At 36.9% G+C, this 18,418-nt stretch overlaps 1 protein-coding gene across 2 annotated transcripts; it reads left to right on the forward strand.

Moving 5' to 3' along the window:
• The first annotated feature begins 2,960 nt into the window (after positions 1-2,960).
• On the forward strand, positions 2,961-18,074 carry LOC129269217 (uncharacterized). 2 transcript variants are annotated; one of them, XM_064105497.1, is made up of 8 exons: positions 2,961-3,362; positions 7,591-8,012; positions 9,278-9,533; positions 9,905-10,174; positions 11,327-11,650; positions 12,081-12,323; positions 13,191-13,592; positions 17,032-18,074. In XM_064105497.1, the coding sequence occupies exons 2-8, from the start codon at positions 7,689-7,691 to the stop codon at positions 17,241-17,243; spliced, it is 2,031 nt and encodes a 676-aa protein (XP_063961567.1). In that variant the 5' UTR covers positions 2,961-3,362; positions 7,591-7,688; the 3' UTR covers positions 17,244-18,074. The 2 variants fall into 2 exon arrangements, with proteins under 2 accessions (XP_063961567.1, XP_063961568.1); XM_064105498.1 differs by lacking the exon at positions 9,905-10,174 and having other exon boundaries at positions 3,198-3,362.
• Positions 18,075-18,418: the final 344 nt, after the last annotated feature.

Genomic DNA, 18,418 nt, shown 5'->3' on the forward strand with positions numbered 1-18,418 from the left:
CGAGGTGTAGAAGGTGGGGTCGCCGGTACTAAACCAAATAAGCATGGACCTATTACGTAATAGGTCCATGAAATAAGGTAAAGCCGACGACCGAAAGACCCGTAACAATAAAACATTCCTGTACTTGTTTAGGGGTTCATTTCAGGGAATATTTGCCAAGAGTATTGTTTTGTTACCAATACTTGTTAAGGGTAGGGTTTCACACGCCAATACTTGTTAAGGGGCGCATTTTCAGAAAATGGAAATTGCGTGTTTAGGGTGCTTTTCGAGACCCCATGGTCGCGCATGGTATCCACTCGTGAATGGAAGTGGCCCCCCGGGAATATGTTGCTGCAGCGTAAGCTTCGATCTGATCAAAAATCACTCCCAGAAACCGTACTAGAACTTTGGAAAGTAAGGTCCTTGCCATTCAGTTCTAAGTTTGGGTATTAAAGGCATGGGTGTCGATCACGGGGGGGATGGGGGGGATATATCCCCCCCAATATTTCAAGTGGGGGGGATGGCCTGTATTATCATCCCCCCCAATAATTTAGGATAGAAAATTTATAATAATGATGATGAAAAAATGAAAAGTTTGATCATGATGATTATAGTGATGATTATAGTATGCCATCAATCAGTTTGTTTCCCTCGCAATTTGTGTATATTGTTATTGAATAAAAACATTTTTTTTTTCAGGACTTTTAAACAGATGGGTGGAGGATCAAGATGAAAAAGAATGAAATGTTTATGTATATGATATTTTTTAACACATGACATAAAAGGACCCCGACGAAAAACAACTTTTGTTGATAGGGTGTTGCATCCCACCAGTGGTAATATGATCATATTTTTACAATTTTTTAATAAGTGAAATAAATTAATGGTTTCAGAAAGAATAATCATTCATTTCTCTCTAAAGCGTATCTTCGGATATGAACATCGGATGTTTTTTTTCCATGTTATTCTTGTTATTGTTATGGACTTGAATTACTAAACTTGATTGATTTTTTCTTATTTTGGCAAAAAGAAATCTCTTTTGAGTTTGGAAAGGGATGACAGTTTTGCATTCTATATGAGCACACTCGTGCGGTACGTAAATTTCATTTTAACACATATATTAGCTGATATTACACACTGATGGTTCAAGAAAATGTTGGAGAAATATCATAACATGACAGTTGAGTTTTGATTTTTTTATGTTTGTTTTTGTTTCATGCACTTATAAAGCATTTAAAACATGTTAAAATCCATGGTTAAAATCGTCTAAGGAATGACGGTAAGCCCGATGGCGCACGAGAAGCCACACAGTTTGTAATTTGTGATAGTCTTAATTTGTCCGAATCTGCATTTTATCATCATGCATTAAGAAGAAAAAAGATATTGCCAGTCGGGTTAGATTTAAGAGAGAAGTTGTATACATCATGCTCAATAAACAGATCACTTTGTACATGGTCCAGACAATTTTTGTCATTTTTTCTTTCGTATGAGTTTAGAATAGGCTTACTTGTAACACAAATTGAATTTTCAAAAAAATTATATAAGTACAGTACACTGCAACAATGAAGGAATTTCCAAGAACACAGTGGCGTATCTACGGGGGGGGGCATGGGGGGCACGTGCCCCCCCCCCCCCCCCCCCCAATCGGCTGGCCAAAAAAAAAAACGGGGAAGAGGAGAAAAAGAGGGAGAAAGGAAGAGAAACGTAGTGGGAATGAAGAAATTATTGTTCATTATAATGTTATATTATAATAATGTTATGTTATAATACTTAAGAAACATTTTTTCATAACTTTATTTTGCTCAGGCCTAGATGTCTTCATTGTTCCCGGTACTCGCATCGTCTGTTTAACGTTTTTAAGTCAATATACACCAAATATATTTCCTCGCACTTCGACTTATTATTGTTTTATGTAGTGACATATGGTTCTTTTTCATGACTACTTAAAGTGATTGCCCCATTTTAAGGTGTTAATATAAAACATTTCCTGTCCGTGCTTACGTTCGCACTAGTAGATTGGTGAGATATGTCTGCTCTTCATGAATTCCTAAAAATCAGTCCTTAAAATGTCCCTTTTTCTGATCTGAATATCAAAAATTTTCAGCTCGCGCTTCGCGCTCGCATCATTTGTTTAGTGTAATACGTATCGTATGGTCTTAGTGAATTCTTACAAACAGGCCTTAGAATGCCTCTCTTCAGGTCTGAATATCCTAAATTTTCAGCTCGCGCTTCGCACTCGCAATATTTGATGAGTGAGATGCGTTATATCATGATTACAATGACTACAAAAAGTGCTTCATGTGTTTAGATGTAGCAAAATCAGCAAGCGCTTTGCACTCGCATTAGATGACCATGGTGAGATATGTATACTCTTAATGGATTCCTAAAATATAGTCCTTAACTTGTCCTTGTTTGGGGTCAATATTTACAAAAATTTCAGCTCGCGCTTCGCGCTAACATTGTTTGTTTAGCGAGACAGGTATGTATCATGATTACAAAAATTTGCTTATAATGTCCTTTTTTGGTCTGCATATCAAAAATTTTCAGCTCGCGCTTCGCACTCGCATTATTTGAGCAGTGAGATACATATCCGTTTAATGGCACTCATTAAAATGTCCCTATCAGGTCAGTATACCTGGCAACTGAGCGCGCTTCGTGCGCTCACTAAGTGACTCAAAAATTTTGCTGGTGCCCCCCCCCCCCCAATGCCGTGACTCACGGTACGCCACTGCAAGAACACCATGCAGATCAACCACTCCCAAATGTCCTAACTTGTGATTTTAGTGGGGGTAATATTGAAAGATCCCATGCATCCACAAGAACATTTGTGTCAATCATCCCCCCCAACCAAGAATACGGATCGACACCCATGATTAAAGGGGTGGGGGTTTCAGTTTTGGACGGGGGACCGCGCGTGCACTCGTTCAGGGTATCAAAAACACAGATTTTCAACAAAAAAGGGGAAGTTTTGAAAGACTGCATGGGAATTCCAGCTGTCAAGTCTTAGATTCAGGGGCTTTGGGGTTTTTATTTCTTACAAAATTGATTTATTTCGTTTGTAACGTTTGCCTGGCTTGCAATTTACAGCTACAAGTTTCTAAAGGTGGCTACTTTAACCTGACAAGCCCATAATATCCAGTCACGGTGGAGTGAGCTTTTGATAGGATAACTGCACTGCCTATAATCGCATTAAGCTACATGTATACGGATAGCATATCGAATATAATGATACGTGTATGTTGCCAGGGCGTGCACAATAATTATGGAGTTGGCTCTCCAACAATACACTGCTCTACGCGACTCCAATTTGAGGTCAAGAGCACAACATTGATTGGGTTGTTCCTCGGCAGTAAATCCGGAAGTGTATATCATTTTAGATATTAGTAAGTAATTTGAAGTCTTATATCTTCTTCATTCCCAATTCAATGACTATTTTATACTTGTTTCTACTTCCAGCTATTAATGGCAAGCCAGCGGGACTTTTTTCTGGATCTGGATATCACTGCTGGACCATTTTTTAATTATTTTTATTTTGAAAATGTAATGCCTTGGTTTAATTGACTTGGCGGAACCTGTGTAAATTTGACTGAAATATTCACAATGACATTGCTTGTAGACCTGGGAGTATTATATATAACATTTCCCGGCAATATCCTATCAATTTTGTTGGATCCTCCAGTTCTCATCTTGTTTTACAATAAGTCTGCCCAATATTAGATCTATTATATTATTTTAGCATTAAATATTATAATTTCTGGGTATAATTTGTATCCCCATCTGTTTTGGGATCGGTTAATTGAGTTTAATGTTCTTGACTAAACACTGTGTCACTGAAAAAAATAATCATTCCACAGATTTGATTGCTGGATTGACCCGGGCATGATTTTTGGAAGGCTGAACAGATGTATTCTCATTTAGTTCTAAACTTTGTTTATCAATAACTTCAAATATATGGCCTTAAATAGGGCCTCTATATCTACGTTAATGCTCTTATTATAATACCCCGAGTGGGGTACCCTAGTACCCTCATCGCCCTCATCCTAGGTAGCGCGCTCTGTAAGTGTTGGCACGCTTTGCGTGCACTTACCGCCCCCTCCAAAATTAAATCCTGGCTACGCGGTTGCAGTAGTATTTGTAGTAGTAGTAGTAGTTATAATAGTAGTAGTAGTAGTAGTAGTAGAGTAGTAGTAGTAGTAGTAGTAGTAGTAGAAGTAGTTGTAGTAAGAGTAGTAGTAGCAGTTATAGTTAGTAATAGCAGTAGTAGTAGTACTAGTAGCAGGAGTAGTATTATTATAAGTAGTAAAAGTAGTAGTAGTAGTAGTAGTAGTAGTAGTAGTAGTAGTAGTAGTAGTAGTAATAGTAGTAGTAGTAGTAGAAGTAGTAGTAATAGAATTAGTACACTGTAAAAAATGAAGTGATATTTAAGCACTTAAAGTACTTGTATAGTGACTGCACTACGAGTGCTGATTTTCTTGTTTAAATTTAAACTAAAAAATCAGCACTCGTAGTGCAGTCACTATATAAGCACTGTAAGTGCTAAATTAGCACTTCACTTTTACAGTGAAGTAGTAGAAGTAGTAATAGTAGTAGTAGCAATAATAGAAGTAGTAGTAGTAGAAGTAATAGTAGTAGTAGTAATATAAGTACGTAGTAGTAGTAGTAGTAGTAGTAGTAGTAGTAGTAGTAGTAGTAGTAGTAGTAGTAGTTGTAGTAGTAGTAGTAGTAGTAGTAGTAGTAGTAGTAGTAGTAGTAGTAGTAGTAGTAGCAGTAGTAACAGTAGTAGCAGTAGTAGCAGTAGTACTAGTAGTAGTGGTAGTAGCAGTAGTAGTAGTAGCAGTGGTGGTAGTAGTAGTAGTAGTAGCAGTAGTAGTAGTAGTAGTAGTAGTAGTAGTAGTAGTAGTAGTAGTAGTAGAAGAAGTAGTAGTAGTAGTAGTAGTAGTAGTAGTAGTAGTAGTTGTTGTTGTTGTTGTTGTTGTTGTTGTTGTTGTTGTTGTTGTTGTTGTTGTTGTTGTTGTTGTTGTAGTAGTAGTAATATAAAAAGTAGTATATAGTAGTAGTAGTAGTAGTAGTAGTAGTAGTAGTAGTAGTAGTAGTAGGAGTAGTAGGAGTAGTAGGAGTAGTAGGAGTAGTAGGAGTAGTAGGAGTAGTAGTAGTAGTAGTAGTAGTAGTAGTAGTAGTAGTAGTAGTAGTAGTAGTAGTAGTAGTATAGTTCCTTGATGCTCGGCTTTGGCCTTGAGAGGGCCTTGGCCTTGAGGATTTTGAGCCTTGAAATTTCAAGGCATTTCCAAGGCTTTTTCAAGGCATTTTGTATTTAGTACTTACAATTGTTCTGTATATTTAATTACACTAAATGTCAGTAGCAGCAGCAGTAGTAAGTGTACTAGCAGTGCCATCAATTGTAATTATCACCATTATTAAGAATTATCATCACATACATGTAACAAAGAAAACAGCAGTGATGAAAAATAGCATTATTTGGTAATGTGTTCTTAATCATGACTAATGATGATGACAATATTTATAATAATGATAGTAATAATGATTATGATAAAGATTATAGAGATTTGATAACAGGAATAATTCCGACAGATCTGACTGCAATTTTGACAACAATTTCCATACTTTAAAAATAGCTAACTCTAAATAATGATAACAAGGTTGATTTCTATTCCATCAGGATTTTCCTTGTATTATTTTCTTTAGCCAACAAGAAAGTTTTGAAAAGATGTGGTAAACCTGAACACAATCTTCAATTTTGTGATATCCAAATGGGCTATGTCATTGGCATGATGAGCCAAAATTTTGAGGGGCCAAGCATGGCATATAGAGCAAAATTTCTGCCAAAAAAGTTGAAAGGGTTTTTTTTTTTTTTTCCTTTTCTAATTTTATTCTCGGTGGTGGAACTTCTTCTCTCTCTGAAATCGAAAATGCCCTTTTTTTCCAAATAAAATATGCCCTTTTTAATTATAGTAAAACATAATTCATTTTAGGTTCGAAAATTACCTAATTTTGGACTGCGCTGCATCAATTATTGTTTAGTACGGTACTAATCTTGTTCATGATTACAGAAATGTTTAGAATGTCCAGTTTTCAGGTTGGAATATTACAAAGTTTTGGCCCACGTTCTGCACTCAGATTAATTATTGTTGAGTATAAGGTACTCATTCCATTCCCGTTACAAAAAAAATGCTTAGAATTTCCACTTTTCAGGTTGGAATATCACAATTTTTTGAGCTCGCGCTTCACATTATTTGATTGGTGAGTTATGTATCCTATTTATAAGTCACTAAATGCAGTCCTTAACAGCTTCCCTTTCTGGTCAGTGTACTAAAAATTAAGCTTGTTCTTTGCGCGCGCGTTAATTCTTTAGTTAGATACACATCTTTTTAATGATTACAAAAAAACTTGGAATGTTTAATTTTCATGTCTTATTACAAGTAATGTCCAGCAGTTTGAGCTCGAGTTTTACAACTTCAGAATTTTTTTTTTAATCGCTTACTCGCTGCGCTTTCTCGTGGAAATGTAAAGCCTAGATAACAAAATATCTATCTTATCAATTAAAAATCACTTAAACAAGGCTTTGCTCAACTTAGTTTCTACAAATCACACAACTATTTCACGCAGTTGATAATCTCATTTTGAAAATATCTGTTTACACCAAATGCCCATTTTCACATATAAGTATTTGCTTTGTCCCCCCCCCCCCCAAAAAAAAAGTATATATATGTTCTGCCGCCCCTGACCCAGGGAGTGGAGAAAGACATACGTTGAGAATGGGCATGCCAGGAACAGATGACCGTGGTAATAATAATTATTACAATATAAGTGCCTAGAAAAACAATGTATTAAATGTACAAATGTAACTATTATTATTATTTTAATATTATTTCTAGATCTAATTATTTTTGTGAACGAGTACATATCTATAATTATTATTTTTTTACGTGTACATGGGTCAAAGGTTTGCTCGCTCAGTTCGTTCACTCACACCTTTTATACATTTTGCCCTGTGTGCCATGTTTGCTGCCTAAGCATTGTTGTCTCATTGTTCCATGATATCAAAAGCTTGAAATGCCTTGGCCTTGAGGTTTTCGGGCCTTGGCCTTAAGTTTCCATGCCTTGGCTTTCGGGGTATTAAAGCCTTGGCCCTGGCCTTGGAGGTTTGAGCCTTGACTACAACACTGAGTAGTAGTAGTAGTAGTAGTAGTAGTAGTAGTAGTAGTAGTAGTAGTAGTAGAAGTAGAAGTAGAAGTAGTAGTAGTAGTAGTAGTAGTAGTAGTAGTAGTAGTAGTAGTAGTAGTAGTAGTAGTAGTAGTAGTAGTAGTAATAGTAGTTGTAGTAGTAGTAGTAGTAGTAGTAGTAGTAGTAGTAGTAGAAGTAGTAAAAGAAGTAGTAGTATAATTCTCTTATTATTCATTCTTTTATTGTTTCAACCTACCTTCTCCGTTATGAATGGTCAACAACACACATGCCCCCCCCCCCTTCCTCATCCCTTGTCCTCACCGTGAAAGCACCCTTGTTTCGCCTATGTAACCTGTGTGATGTTTCTCTATGAATATTGTATCCACCTGTATCATCCACTGAGTTATTGTTTTTTTCTGTTTGATGCAGGTTCGTATTTTGGTAATTCTCTTGTAATCGATTACAGTACATACATCACCTGATGAGCATACCATTCCCTAAGTATCTACTAACCAACTGGTTCATCAATGTCAGGAATAGTACGAAGTTTGAAAGAGAGGTTCGGAAAACCAAATAGAAGACGCAGGAAATTAGGAAAAGATGAGGAAGAGTGGTATGATACCCTGAGTAATTTGTCAGTGGACAGCAGCGACGATGAAGATGATGTTTACTATGACGCACCGGAAGAACCGATTGATGTCACAACAATGTCGAAGAGAAAACGAAGACACAAAAAACAGGCCGAAAATAAGTCAAATAAAAATCAAGCAACAATGAATTATCATTTCAATACCCAATCCGCAGGGAGATGGAGAACGGGGTCCAATAATGGAACATCTGAACAATCCTGGGTGAGTAATGGTACTGTCCAATGTCATGTCAAGATGATTCCATTCAATTCAATATATTTCCAAAGGTTAAGCATACAATATAATCGGATGTGAAAACTCAGTAAGCAAAGCTTGTAACGAGTGCACCGTAGAAATATAAAGACAATAATAATACTTTTAAAAGGGATTAAAGGAGACTTAAAGGATTAAAATAAACTTCATACAAAAGTGCAGTAAATATAAGAAAGGAAAAAAACAGAAAACAAAACAAAAAACGGGGCAACTCAAAATGTAATATGATGTCAAATGAAACAGTCCATAATCAATAGATGTTTTAATTAATCTCGTGATATTGGTATGACTCCTAATTCATAAAGAACTGCAACCCTAGGGAGATCCTTAAATGAGTTATACTTGATAGCAACTTTGTCATTCCCCCATTTTCATGTGTTTTAAAACTGAATGCCTCAAGCTTTTTGACATTGGTTATCTACATTTTTAACGACACTTTGTTTTCTTTTTCAATACGGTCAAAAAATCTTGCTATCAGCCGACAAGGTTGTTTTTCAGCAAGTCCGTAAAAATCAAAGTTACAGAATATATAACTTTAAAACAACAAAACAAATTCATACATTTTTTTATAGCATTAGTAATAATTCATTACACGCACATATTTACATAAACACACACACTCACGCAATACATACACACAAAAAGTACAGCATCTCAATGTGCTTAATTCACCATGGGAAATACGTTTGGTATGCCTCGGATAAAAGAGGACAGCTTTACTTCATTCCGAATCTGTTGAGGAAGTTCATTAAAAATGCGTTATGAAGAGTGCTTAATTTCAAAATGTTTGTATTTGGTTTATCTAAAACTAAAGTTTTTTTTTCTATATTTCTTAATAAGTATGAACTAGTTTTTGTACATAGCCTGGAGCATATTTACGATCAGGGCCCCGTTGTACAAAGAGTTACGATTGATCCGATCAATCGTAACTCTATGGAAATCCATCAGCGTCATAATTTTTTATACAGGAAATTTACAAAATGTTCTCTGTAATCAAAGGAGAACACTGCAAATTGTCAAGAAATCAATGAATTTATGGATATGGATTCATATCTAGAATTTTTTGAACAAACATTCATTCATAATTATGTTGACTTTGCTGGCTTTCCATAGTTGCGATTGATTGGATCAAACGTAACTCTTTGTACAACGGGGCCCAGGTGTTAGATGATTTAACATTTTTAACATGAGAGTTACTACATCCTAATATTTAGAACGTTCCTAGTCACTCGCGAGAAATCGGTTTTAAATATGAGACGGGTGTATCGGATTCCCCCATTGGCACTCAGACAAGAGCAGGTGTGTTTCACTTTGGTGTTGGAGGACCGTCTAGCTCAACAACGTCAGAACGGGACACAACACGACCGTCTACTCTGAACACGGACCGGCCGCAAACAATCGACACCCGACCATCAACCAGCGCCTTCCGATTGCAGTCAAATATTCCTGAAATGGGTCATCAGTATAAAGGTGTGAAAGTTCTTTCTTTATTTAATTATATTTTTATCTTATAATTGGATTGTAACATGTGGTAAATTTTTAAAGTAAAATTAGCCCCTTAAATCAGATCCTAAATTGTGAATATCACAACTGTTCACAGCAAAAGAGAAAACATTATATTGACCTATCTATATAGTACAACTTCAGGGTCGCGTTTCATGAAGATTCGTTATAATAACAAATGCACAATTTATGTAACAAGTTTATGTTAGCCAATCAGATTGAGGGATTTTTGGTAGCATAATAGGTTTTACCATATCCGATTCTTGTCATTTCTTCAAATCATATCTAGGGGGGAAATAGCTAATGCAGTATAGGGCCTATACTCTCTAATTTTCCAGATGGAATAGCTGACAACAAGATTGAAAAACTAGCAACATCTCTCATGGATATTGACAAACAAAGAGTCATTCACTTTGGTCGGGAACTTGGATTACAAAATGTTGGAAAGTATTGTGGATATGGAATTGGTAAACCGATCTATAAATCAAAAATACTTCTCATGCTGCAAGACTGGAAAGGCAGAACCCCTGATGCACAGCAGGTCCAAGGTTTAATACAGGCTTTGAAGAATGCAAACCTGGAGCAGCTGGCAGGGAATTTACAAGACGGTTAGATCTACATTGTATTTGTTTCTTAATATTATATAACCCGAAGCTTTTTTTGTAATTTAGGTGATCATTGGGAAGGTATCATAATAATGTGCAGAAGGGTCCACTCCTCATTCTTGAATAAAAATTACATGGGGGGAGGAGAAATTATGAGTATCGGTAGTTAAAATGCTATACATTAATAAATGTTACATAATCATGTATTTCTTATTTTCCCGGGCTTATTTTTAGTCTATAAAATGCACGATATCGAGAATCGATATTACATACTTTAATGATAGAGAAAGTGAGATAAATTGGATATTTCATAGTCTATAAATCCGGCCTCTGTAGTATAGAGTGCCAAGTGTTCCCTCTTAACCACTCTTTTCAAATGTGCACAATTCTCTTACTAAATTAAATGTAACGGAGTAAACAACATCCCTCTCCGGATTAACTAAATTAATCGTTTTGTAATCACTTGGTCATTTTCGTTACAAAGTGACATGCAAATTTTTTTTTTTGTAAAAGAAGATATCGAGAGCAGCACAAAGGGATATTTTGTGTATGGTCGAAGAATTATTCTGTCAGTAGGCCCCTATATAAATATTATATTGATATTGCCAGGGCTGATTTTTATATCTCTACCGTGCATACTTTAACACCCAACTTGAAGAAATTGAAAGTTGCAAATTTTCTATCATTCTGTTTTCTAATTGTGTTGATGGAAGACATATGGTAGAACAATAGTATACGAGTGTATTAAAATGCAGAAAGTAGTTTATCGTTACAAGGAATGATGAAAACATAGAAATAGAAGGTCAATTAATTGACAGGAAACAAAGAACTCTGAAGTCTTCTCGACTTTCTTTTAAGGGAAAAAGTATATACATTTACCTAGTAATTCTTCACATGGCCTTTATTTTCATGATCATTTCAAAAAGCCCCAGGACCCCCTCATTACAAAATGAGATACTTTGAACAATATGATGGATTTTGGTCTTCCTAAATAAAAAGATCAAAATGCTAAAAAATTCTTTGATTATAAGTTTGTTACATTATAGTTATCAATGAAATTAGGTAACATCATCAGTCCATGTGCACATAATCAACGAACAGTTAAACACATTTCGCGGTTTGGTTGCCTTTCTCTCGAACCCATTTCCTATACAGACCCGGTTACGTTTAAACAGGGAGTTAGGAGTTCTCTCTTCTTTAAGGGAAGGAAGGTGACAGTAACCCTGATGACATCCTCTGAGCCTTTCATCATAGAGGGGTTGAGGACAAAGCTGAAAGCGTTACAGAGTAGTCGTCCCAAGCTCATTGAAGCCGTTAGGCTCTACCAGCTACCGTACAGTGGACTAAAACACCACACCTTCAAGGAGGATGTTGATATCATGGTACTCTGTCATTCAATCGAAAACATGAGATTTTCCATCACCAACGTGACTGACTCCCTCTACGACGAGTTCCTCGAATACAGCAATGAGAAACTTGGTATGTGAAATGGATAAGAAGAATGCATGTGTCGAGCAATAGGAATAAAGATATTTTTAAAAGTGATTTATGGGTTTTCATTAATATTATATTTGTTTTAAATTAGTCGAAAAAATATATCTTTGGAAGAAACGTTCTCAGAGTCAAAGTATGAAGAGAATGACATTCTAACTAACACGTATGGACAAAAATTTCCACAACATAATGCGTGTTGCGTTCAGTGAGAACGAGCTATTTTGAAAGCATCTACTTGTTGTTTTATTCCCTGTTAATGATTTATTTGTTCCGTACTATTTGTAGCTCATGTACTTTTTTTTATACAGGCTTCTATAGGAAAAGTAAATCTTTATTCAAGATTTTTTTTTAATATATAATATCCATCGATGCAAATGGGATACAAAAGCATCTTTCTCATGTTGTGTTCTATCAGGAAAAGATAGAATCGTTGTCATGGCTCACGACTTCCCACCAGAAGCGGAAGAGGTAAGGGCAGTGAAGATGGATTCTTTTCGTTATAGCCAATACTCCACCTTCGATAACGCAGGTCTGGTCATGATCTGTGGGAGGATGGATAAGAGAGAGCCGGAGATTCGAGATCGAGATTGGGACAGCTTTGTGAAGTTCCTTGAGAATGCCTCCAAGAAACCCCTTCCTTCCAAGGCTCCTCCTGCAGGTGAGAAACAGGAATTCCCCGGAGAGTGCTTCATCAACGTTTTTGTCCAAAAAGTTGTCAGATAATTTTCCTTGATTTTGATTGGCTGAGAAGCTCTGTTAGTGTGGTGATTGTTGGATAAAACAGGACGTATACAATAAATCATCAGACAAGGCATTCTATGGAATGCTCCCTTGATTCTATCATTTTATATTTTTGGATGATGATTATCAGTGATGTACAGATGGGGTGCTTTGGGGCGCTTGTCCCCCCCCAGAAAAAAAATCACGCCAAGACAAAAGAATAAAGGAAAATAAGAAGTGTAAAATATGATATCATTTTCTGAATATTGTGTCAAAATCTATCACAAAATTTGTAATTTTACAAAAAAATAAATTTTTGCTTGCTCGCTTTGCTCTCTCGAAAATTCTCAATCAATTTTGCCGGATACGCCATATCTTGCCCCCTCATTTTTTTTTTTTTTTTTTTTTTTTGCTCATTACGCCACTGATATTTGTATTCATGTGACAAGTTCTGTGTGACACTCTTATTCTACCTGTAAAAGCATAAAAGGAGTGTCATATTGAACACGAACTGTCGTGAAATTTACTTCAAGAGCACTTTGGCCTAAACTGCAAAAGAATTTGTCATATAGCCTTATCTGTTTCGGTCTGATCAGAAATAGTTGAAACTTTTTAATTATCAGGTAATTCATTAATATTGGAGAGTCTTCCCTGTTACATAAATTGATGATTGTTGGTAACCACGTGATTTACGTTGATTACCATACAAACAATCGTAAAACGCGACTGTCATATTCGGGGAAATAAATATCTCTCATGATAAGTATACACTTTCTTTCCACATTTCCGTTAACATTACATACAGCTCAAACATCAGTTCATACAGATGTCGCCTCCAACACCAAACAAACGTCTAAATTAGAGGAGCGAAAAATCAAGCCATTGACAGTCTCTTCAAGTCTCTCCGTTAGGATACAAACGAGATCATCCAAGCCCGTCATCTATATCTGTACATCCTATGGACTCCACAGTATCAAAGGGCTCGCTGAAATGGTTCAGAATTCGGTGAAACAGTGTTACTCTTCTTGCGAGATCAAGGAGACGGAGCTGCCTTACAGTAGATTAGATGACTTTAAGTTTCCTTCAGAGGCAAGCAAAAGAGATGCCATGATTCTCTGCCATTCGGTGCATAACAGAGGTTACTCCATCACTGATGTTCCCAACTCACTTTACAACGTTTTTCTAAAGTACTGCAATCAGCTTTTTGGTAAGCAATAATTGTGAAACGTGGTTTTTACTGTGCCCACTTAAGGTAGAGGGGGATCACTTCGGTGTTCTTTCCAACAAAAACATGAAAACTATTTCTATGAATTTTTCCAGTACCACACATCTTTGCATTATATAAATAACCCTGCCCACCATCCCTAAGAAATTAAAAAGGGAAAGTTGGTGCAGGATTCTACTGAAACTGTTTAAAGCGCCAAATGACTTGCTGAGATGGAGAGATATTTTTTCTTACCAAGTTGGCTTACTAGCTTTATTATTTTTACACGAAGAGATACGTTATTATCCCAAGTCATGATTATGTAAGTAACCGGGGGCGGCGTTCCTGGAGCACAGTGCCCCCTCCCCTCCCCACTTTTTGAAGCCCTGAAAATGTGCCCTTTTTACACAATGAAATTGCCCCCTCACGAAAGTGTACTGTGCCCCTTTCACCTGAGGACCCGTTTTAGGTGTTGCCAAGTGCCCTTTCTCGTACAAGTGCCAGTCTTTACCAAAAGTGCCCACTCTCGAACGTGTTATGTGCCCTTTCATCTGAGAAGGACCTGCTTTATGTGGTAGCAAGTGTCATTCTCGTATCAGTGCCAATTTTCACTAAAAAATGCCCCCTCATGAACGTGTTCTGTTGCCCTTTCATATCTGAGAAAGACCCGTTTTATGTCGTTTGCAAGTGCCCCTTTGCCTTCTTAAAGGTGCCCTTTCTCGTATCAGTGCCCTTTTAACCCAAGAAAAGTGCCCCTCACGAACGTGTTCTGTGCCCCTTTCACCTGAGAAGGACCCGTTTTATGTGTTAACGAGTGCCCCTTTGCATTCTCATAGGTGCATGTTCTTCATATCATGTCCTTAAAAACCTCTCTTTTTCGTGCCAGATGAGCGCCCGGTTTCTGAATTTAGCGTTCTGCTTCCTTCTGCATGTGCATCCTTTAATCGAATAATCCCTTTCAAAATATAATTTGCCCCTTTTCTTTTCTAGTTTGTTCAAAATGTTTAGTCTGCTAATGTTCAGATGGCGTCCCTTTTTCGGTTGAACAAGTGTTCCTGTTATGATTCTGGAAAAACACATTTTAAATTGATGAATTTCACATAATAAGTATGTAGAGGAATACGATGCTGTTGCCGACAGGAACCGTTAGCGTTTGCAATACTTTGGCCTCGTCTGCATAGCATCTGCATAGCAGAGCGAGACAATAGGCGCCGTTTTTCCGACGGCGTCGGCGTCGTCAACATTGAAATCTTAACCAAGGTTGAGTTTTTGAAATGTCATCATAACGTGGAAAGTATATGAACCTAATTCATGAAACATGTGAAACTTGGACACAAGGGTATTCAAGTAGTACTGAACCTCCTGCCTGAGTTTCAGGTCACAAGACCAAGGTCAAAGGTCCTTGATTACTCCTTACAATCCCTCTCGCAACCTTAGGTCTTCTAGTTCATCCTTACTTGCTGTACCACAATCTCATAATTCATGGGGGGATCGATCATTTCAACATGCTGGGCCATTCTTATGGAATAAACTTCCAAAAGAAATCCGCAGTGTTTCTTGTCTCACCACTTTCAAAAGTTCTCTGAAAACCTGGTTATTCACACAAGCTTTTAGGTAATTGTTATTCTCATTTTAGTAGGTTATCTATCTTCCTTTCTTTTTCCTTTTCTTTTTTTTTTCTTTATTGCGCCATGAGCATATTTTTTTAATGATGGATACCGGCGCATTACAAATGTTCATATTATTATTATTATTATTTTAAAGTCAATGAATTTAGAACATGTTGGGGGAATCAATATCGAAATCTTAACGAAGATTAAGTTTTTGAAATGTCATCATAACTTAGAAATTATTTAGACCTAGTTCATGAAAATTAGACATAAGGATAACGGTGTATCACTGAAGATCCTGCCTGAGTTTTGGGTCACATGACCAACGTCAAAGGTCACTTAGGGTCAACGAACTTTGACTATGTTGGGGGTATTTGTAAAATTGTCATCATAACTTTAAAAGTTTATGGATCTAGTTCATGAAACTTGAACATAAGTGCAACCATGTATCCCTAAATATCCTGTGCGAGTTTCAGGTTACATGGCCAAGGTCAACGGTCATTTAGGGTCAACAAACTTTGACCATGTTGGGCGTACTTGTGGAATTGTCATCATAACTTTGAAAATGTTATGGATCTAGTTCATGAAACTTGGACATAAGAGCAATCAAGTATCCCTGAACATCCTTTACGAGTTTCAGGTCACATGAACAAGGTCAAATGTTATTTAGGTCAATTAACTCTGGCCGTGATGGGGGTATTTGTTGAATTGGCATCATAACGTAGAGAGTTTATGGATCTAGTTCGTGAAACATAGACATAAGGGTAATGGGAGAATAAATGATTGTTTTGCACACATCTTAGGTCACACGATCATGGTCAAAGGTCATTTTGCATCAATGGAAATTATTACATTACAGTACATTATTATCATATAAATGTTTTCTTTTGTGAATAATTATTCAATAGCTGTTTTCAAAGTCAGCACTGCTGCTATATCGAGTCGCGTAATGCAGGCGAGAATGCCAGAGGCGTTCCACTTGTTATATGTTACTACTTTTTGAAGGAAAAAAAGTGTAAGTATAATCCTACGAGCCGTAAGTTTCATGAGTCATGTGAGTGGGGTAGATAATTCATTTTTTGTCCTTTGTTTTAAATATTGCCCTTTTCGAAAGAAAAGTTTCCCTTTTTCCCCTGCCCCCCCCCCCCCCCCCCCCACTTTCAAATTCGCTCCGCCGACCCTGTATGTAAGATAAAATATCTCGCTATCTCGCCATCAAGTCGATGGCACCTGAAAGTTGCCATCGGATTCTTTGACGGCATCTACTGTATTTAACCAATTCGGCGAACCTGTAAACTGACTGCAAATCCATCTCGAGCCTATCACACCGGGAGAACGTTTCATAAAGCTGTTCGTAAGTTGAGAGCGACTTAAAGAACGACTGGTGATCCTTTCTCACGCGTTTAACCATCGCCAATGAATATATCATTTACCACAAGAAAAGATCACCAGTCGTTCTTAAAGTCGCCAACGAACAGCTTTATGAAACGACCCCAGTTGTAGTCGGACATGTCGGAAGAAGCGTACAAAATACGCGAAATGCTCTCCAGGCAATAATTTCATTTTCCTTATTGTGAAAATAAGACACTTATAATCACGAATGTGAGCAGTGTTCTGATATCAAAAGTTGATGTAGAACCATTAATTCTTCTTCAATTTGATAAGGTTAATCATTCACGAAGTTGAATTGATTTACTGACACGATTGATAATCCTCAGTCTATTTGTTGCATTGTCAAACTTGCTTCTATTCCTAAATCCAGTATTAACTTTAAAAAATCCAAAATGAGATTTTCTTTAAACTCTATTTAACATCGCATATTTTACTCACAGGTAAGGATCGCGTGGCCGTGATCGTACACGACTTCATTTGCAGCGAGGAAATTCTTAAAATCGAACTCCAGTCGTTCGGAAAGAGGCAGCCGACTGCTTATAAATTGGTGGGCTTCGTCGCTCTTGCGGGAGATCTCGACACATCCGATGTCAAACTCTGCTACTATCCAGAAAGTCTTGGCCTAGATTCTTTTGTCAGAAAATTACGCTGAATGCGATTTCATATTGAATGAATTGTATCTGGACATTCTTCACCACAAAGGGCAACTGCAAGTTTAAGAGTGGTGAATTAGCGAGAGTGAAAACCCTGTCAAACCCTTGGAATGAGAGTCAATCGATTTTTTTGCCTTACCGTTTCTCTCTACATGACACCAATGTTAATATTAACCAACTAACCATTCGAAATACCTGCTTTATAACTATTGAATTGTTCTATTTAGATATTTCTCATCAAGGGAGATCCATAGCTATTTTAGACTTCATTTCTGTTATGTGTACAAAAAATGATGTGTTACTTATTAAAGTCACTTTGAATCTGCTTTGATGAAGCTTGGGAGGTGACGTCATTATAAGAGCTTCTGTTTTGCCCGTCAGATTAATTCTCAGAAAATGAAAAAGCGATTTGTTCCAAAATCGGATCGTCGACCAGTCGTAATGTGTGCGGCGGCCTTTACGCATATATACAAGTTGATGGTGGAATGTCTTCTCTGGGAACACGATACGAATGAATATTGTTCATCTCAAGAAATTGACGAATTACATTTATGTACATAGACCTTTCCATGTTTTGCAGGGTGGGAGGGAGGTTAACTGTCTTGATTGAATTGGTGTTGGGGTATGAAAATCGTATCGATATTGAAAATTATAGTCAACATGTGGCCCATTGCCATGACTGCATTTGGACTGTCGCTTGGTTTACTTAAAATAATATTTTCTCCTGTTTTGTTGTTGTTGTCAACTTGGCACTTTGTAAAGAGTTTTGATCAGCGTTGATATTTGAAAAACACCAAACGTATTATGGTATTTCTCATCGGTTTGAAAAAGCAGATTGCAGTTATTTGTTCGGTAAATAAAGCATGTATCTAGCACCGCCCCTAATGTGAAAACAATAGTGTTGGATACATTATCGCAGAGCCGCATCTAATGTTTGGTGGATTCGGACTCGATCAAATTTTCGATTTAAGTATCTCACAATCTGAAGAAGGCTTCTGACAATTCATTCTGAAACTTCGGGCGATTGGAAATTTGAAAATGCGAGAAGTTGACAGGATAAATCACATAAAAATACAAAATCATATTAATGAAAATAATATTCGAGAACGTTTTCGTTTTGGGTTTGATTTTTGTCTTATGTTCTCTTTCCATGAAGAAGGTAATAGACTTGCGC

This window comes from Lytechinus pictus, chromosome 10 (assembly GCF_037042905.1).
Source record: "Lytechinus pictus isolate F3 Inbred chromosome 10, Lp3.0, whole genome shotgun sequence".
NCBI classification, from domain to species: Eukaryota; Metazoa; Echinodermata; class Echinoidea; order Temnopleuroida; family Toxopneustidae; genus Lytechinus; species Lytechinus pictus.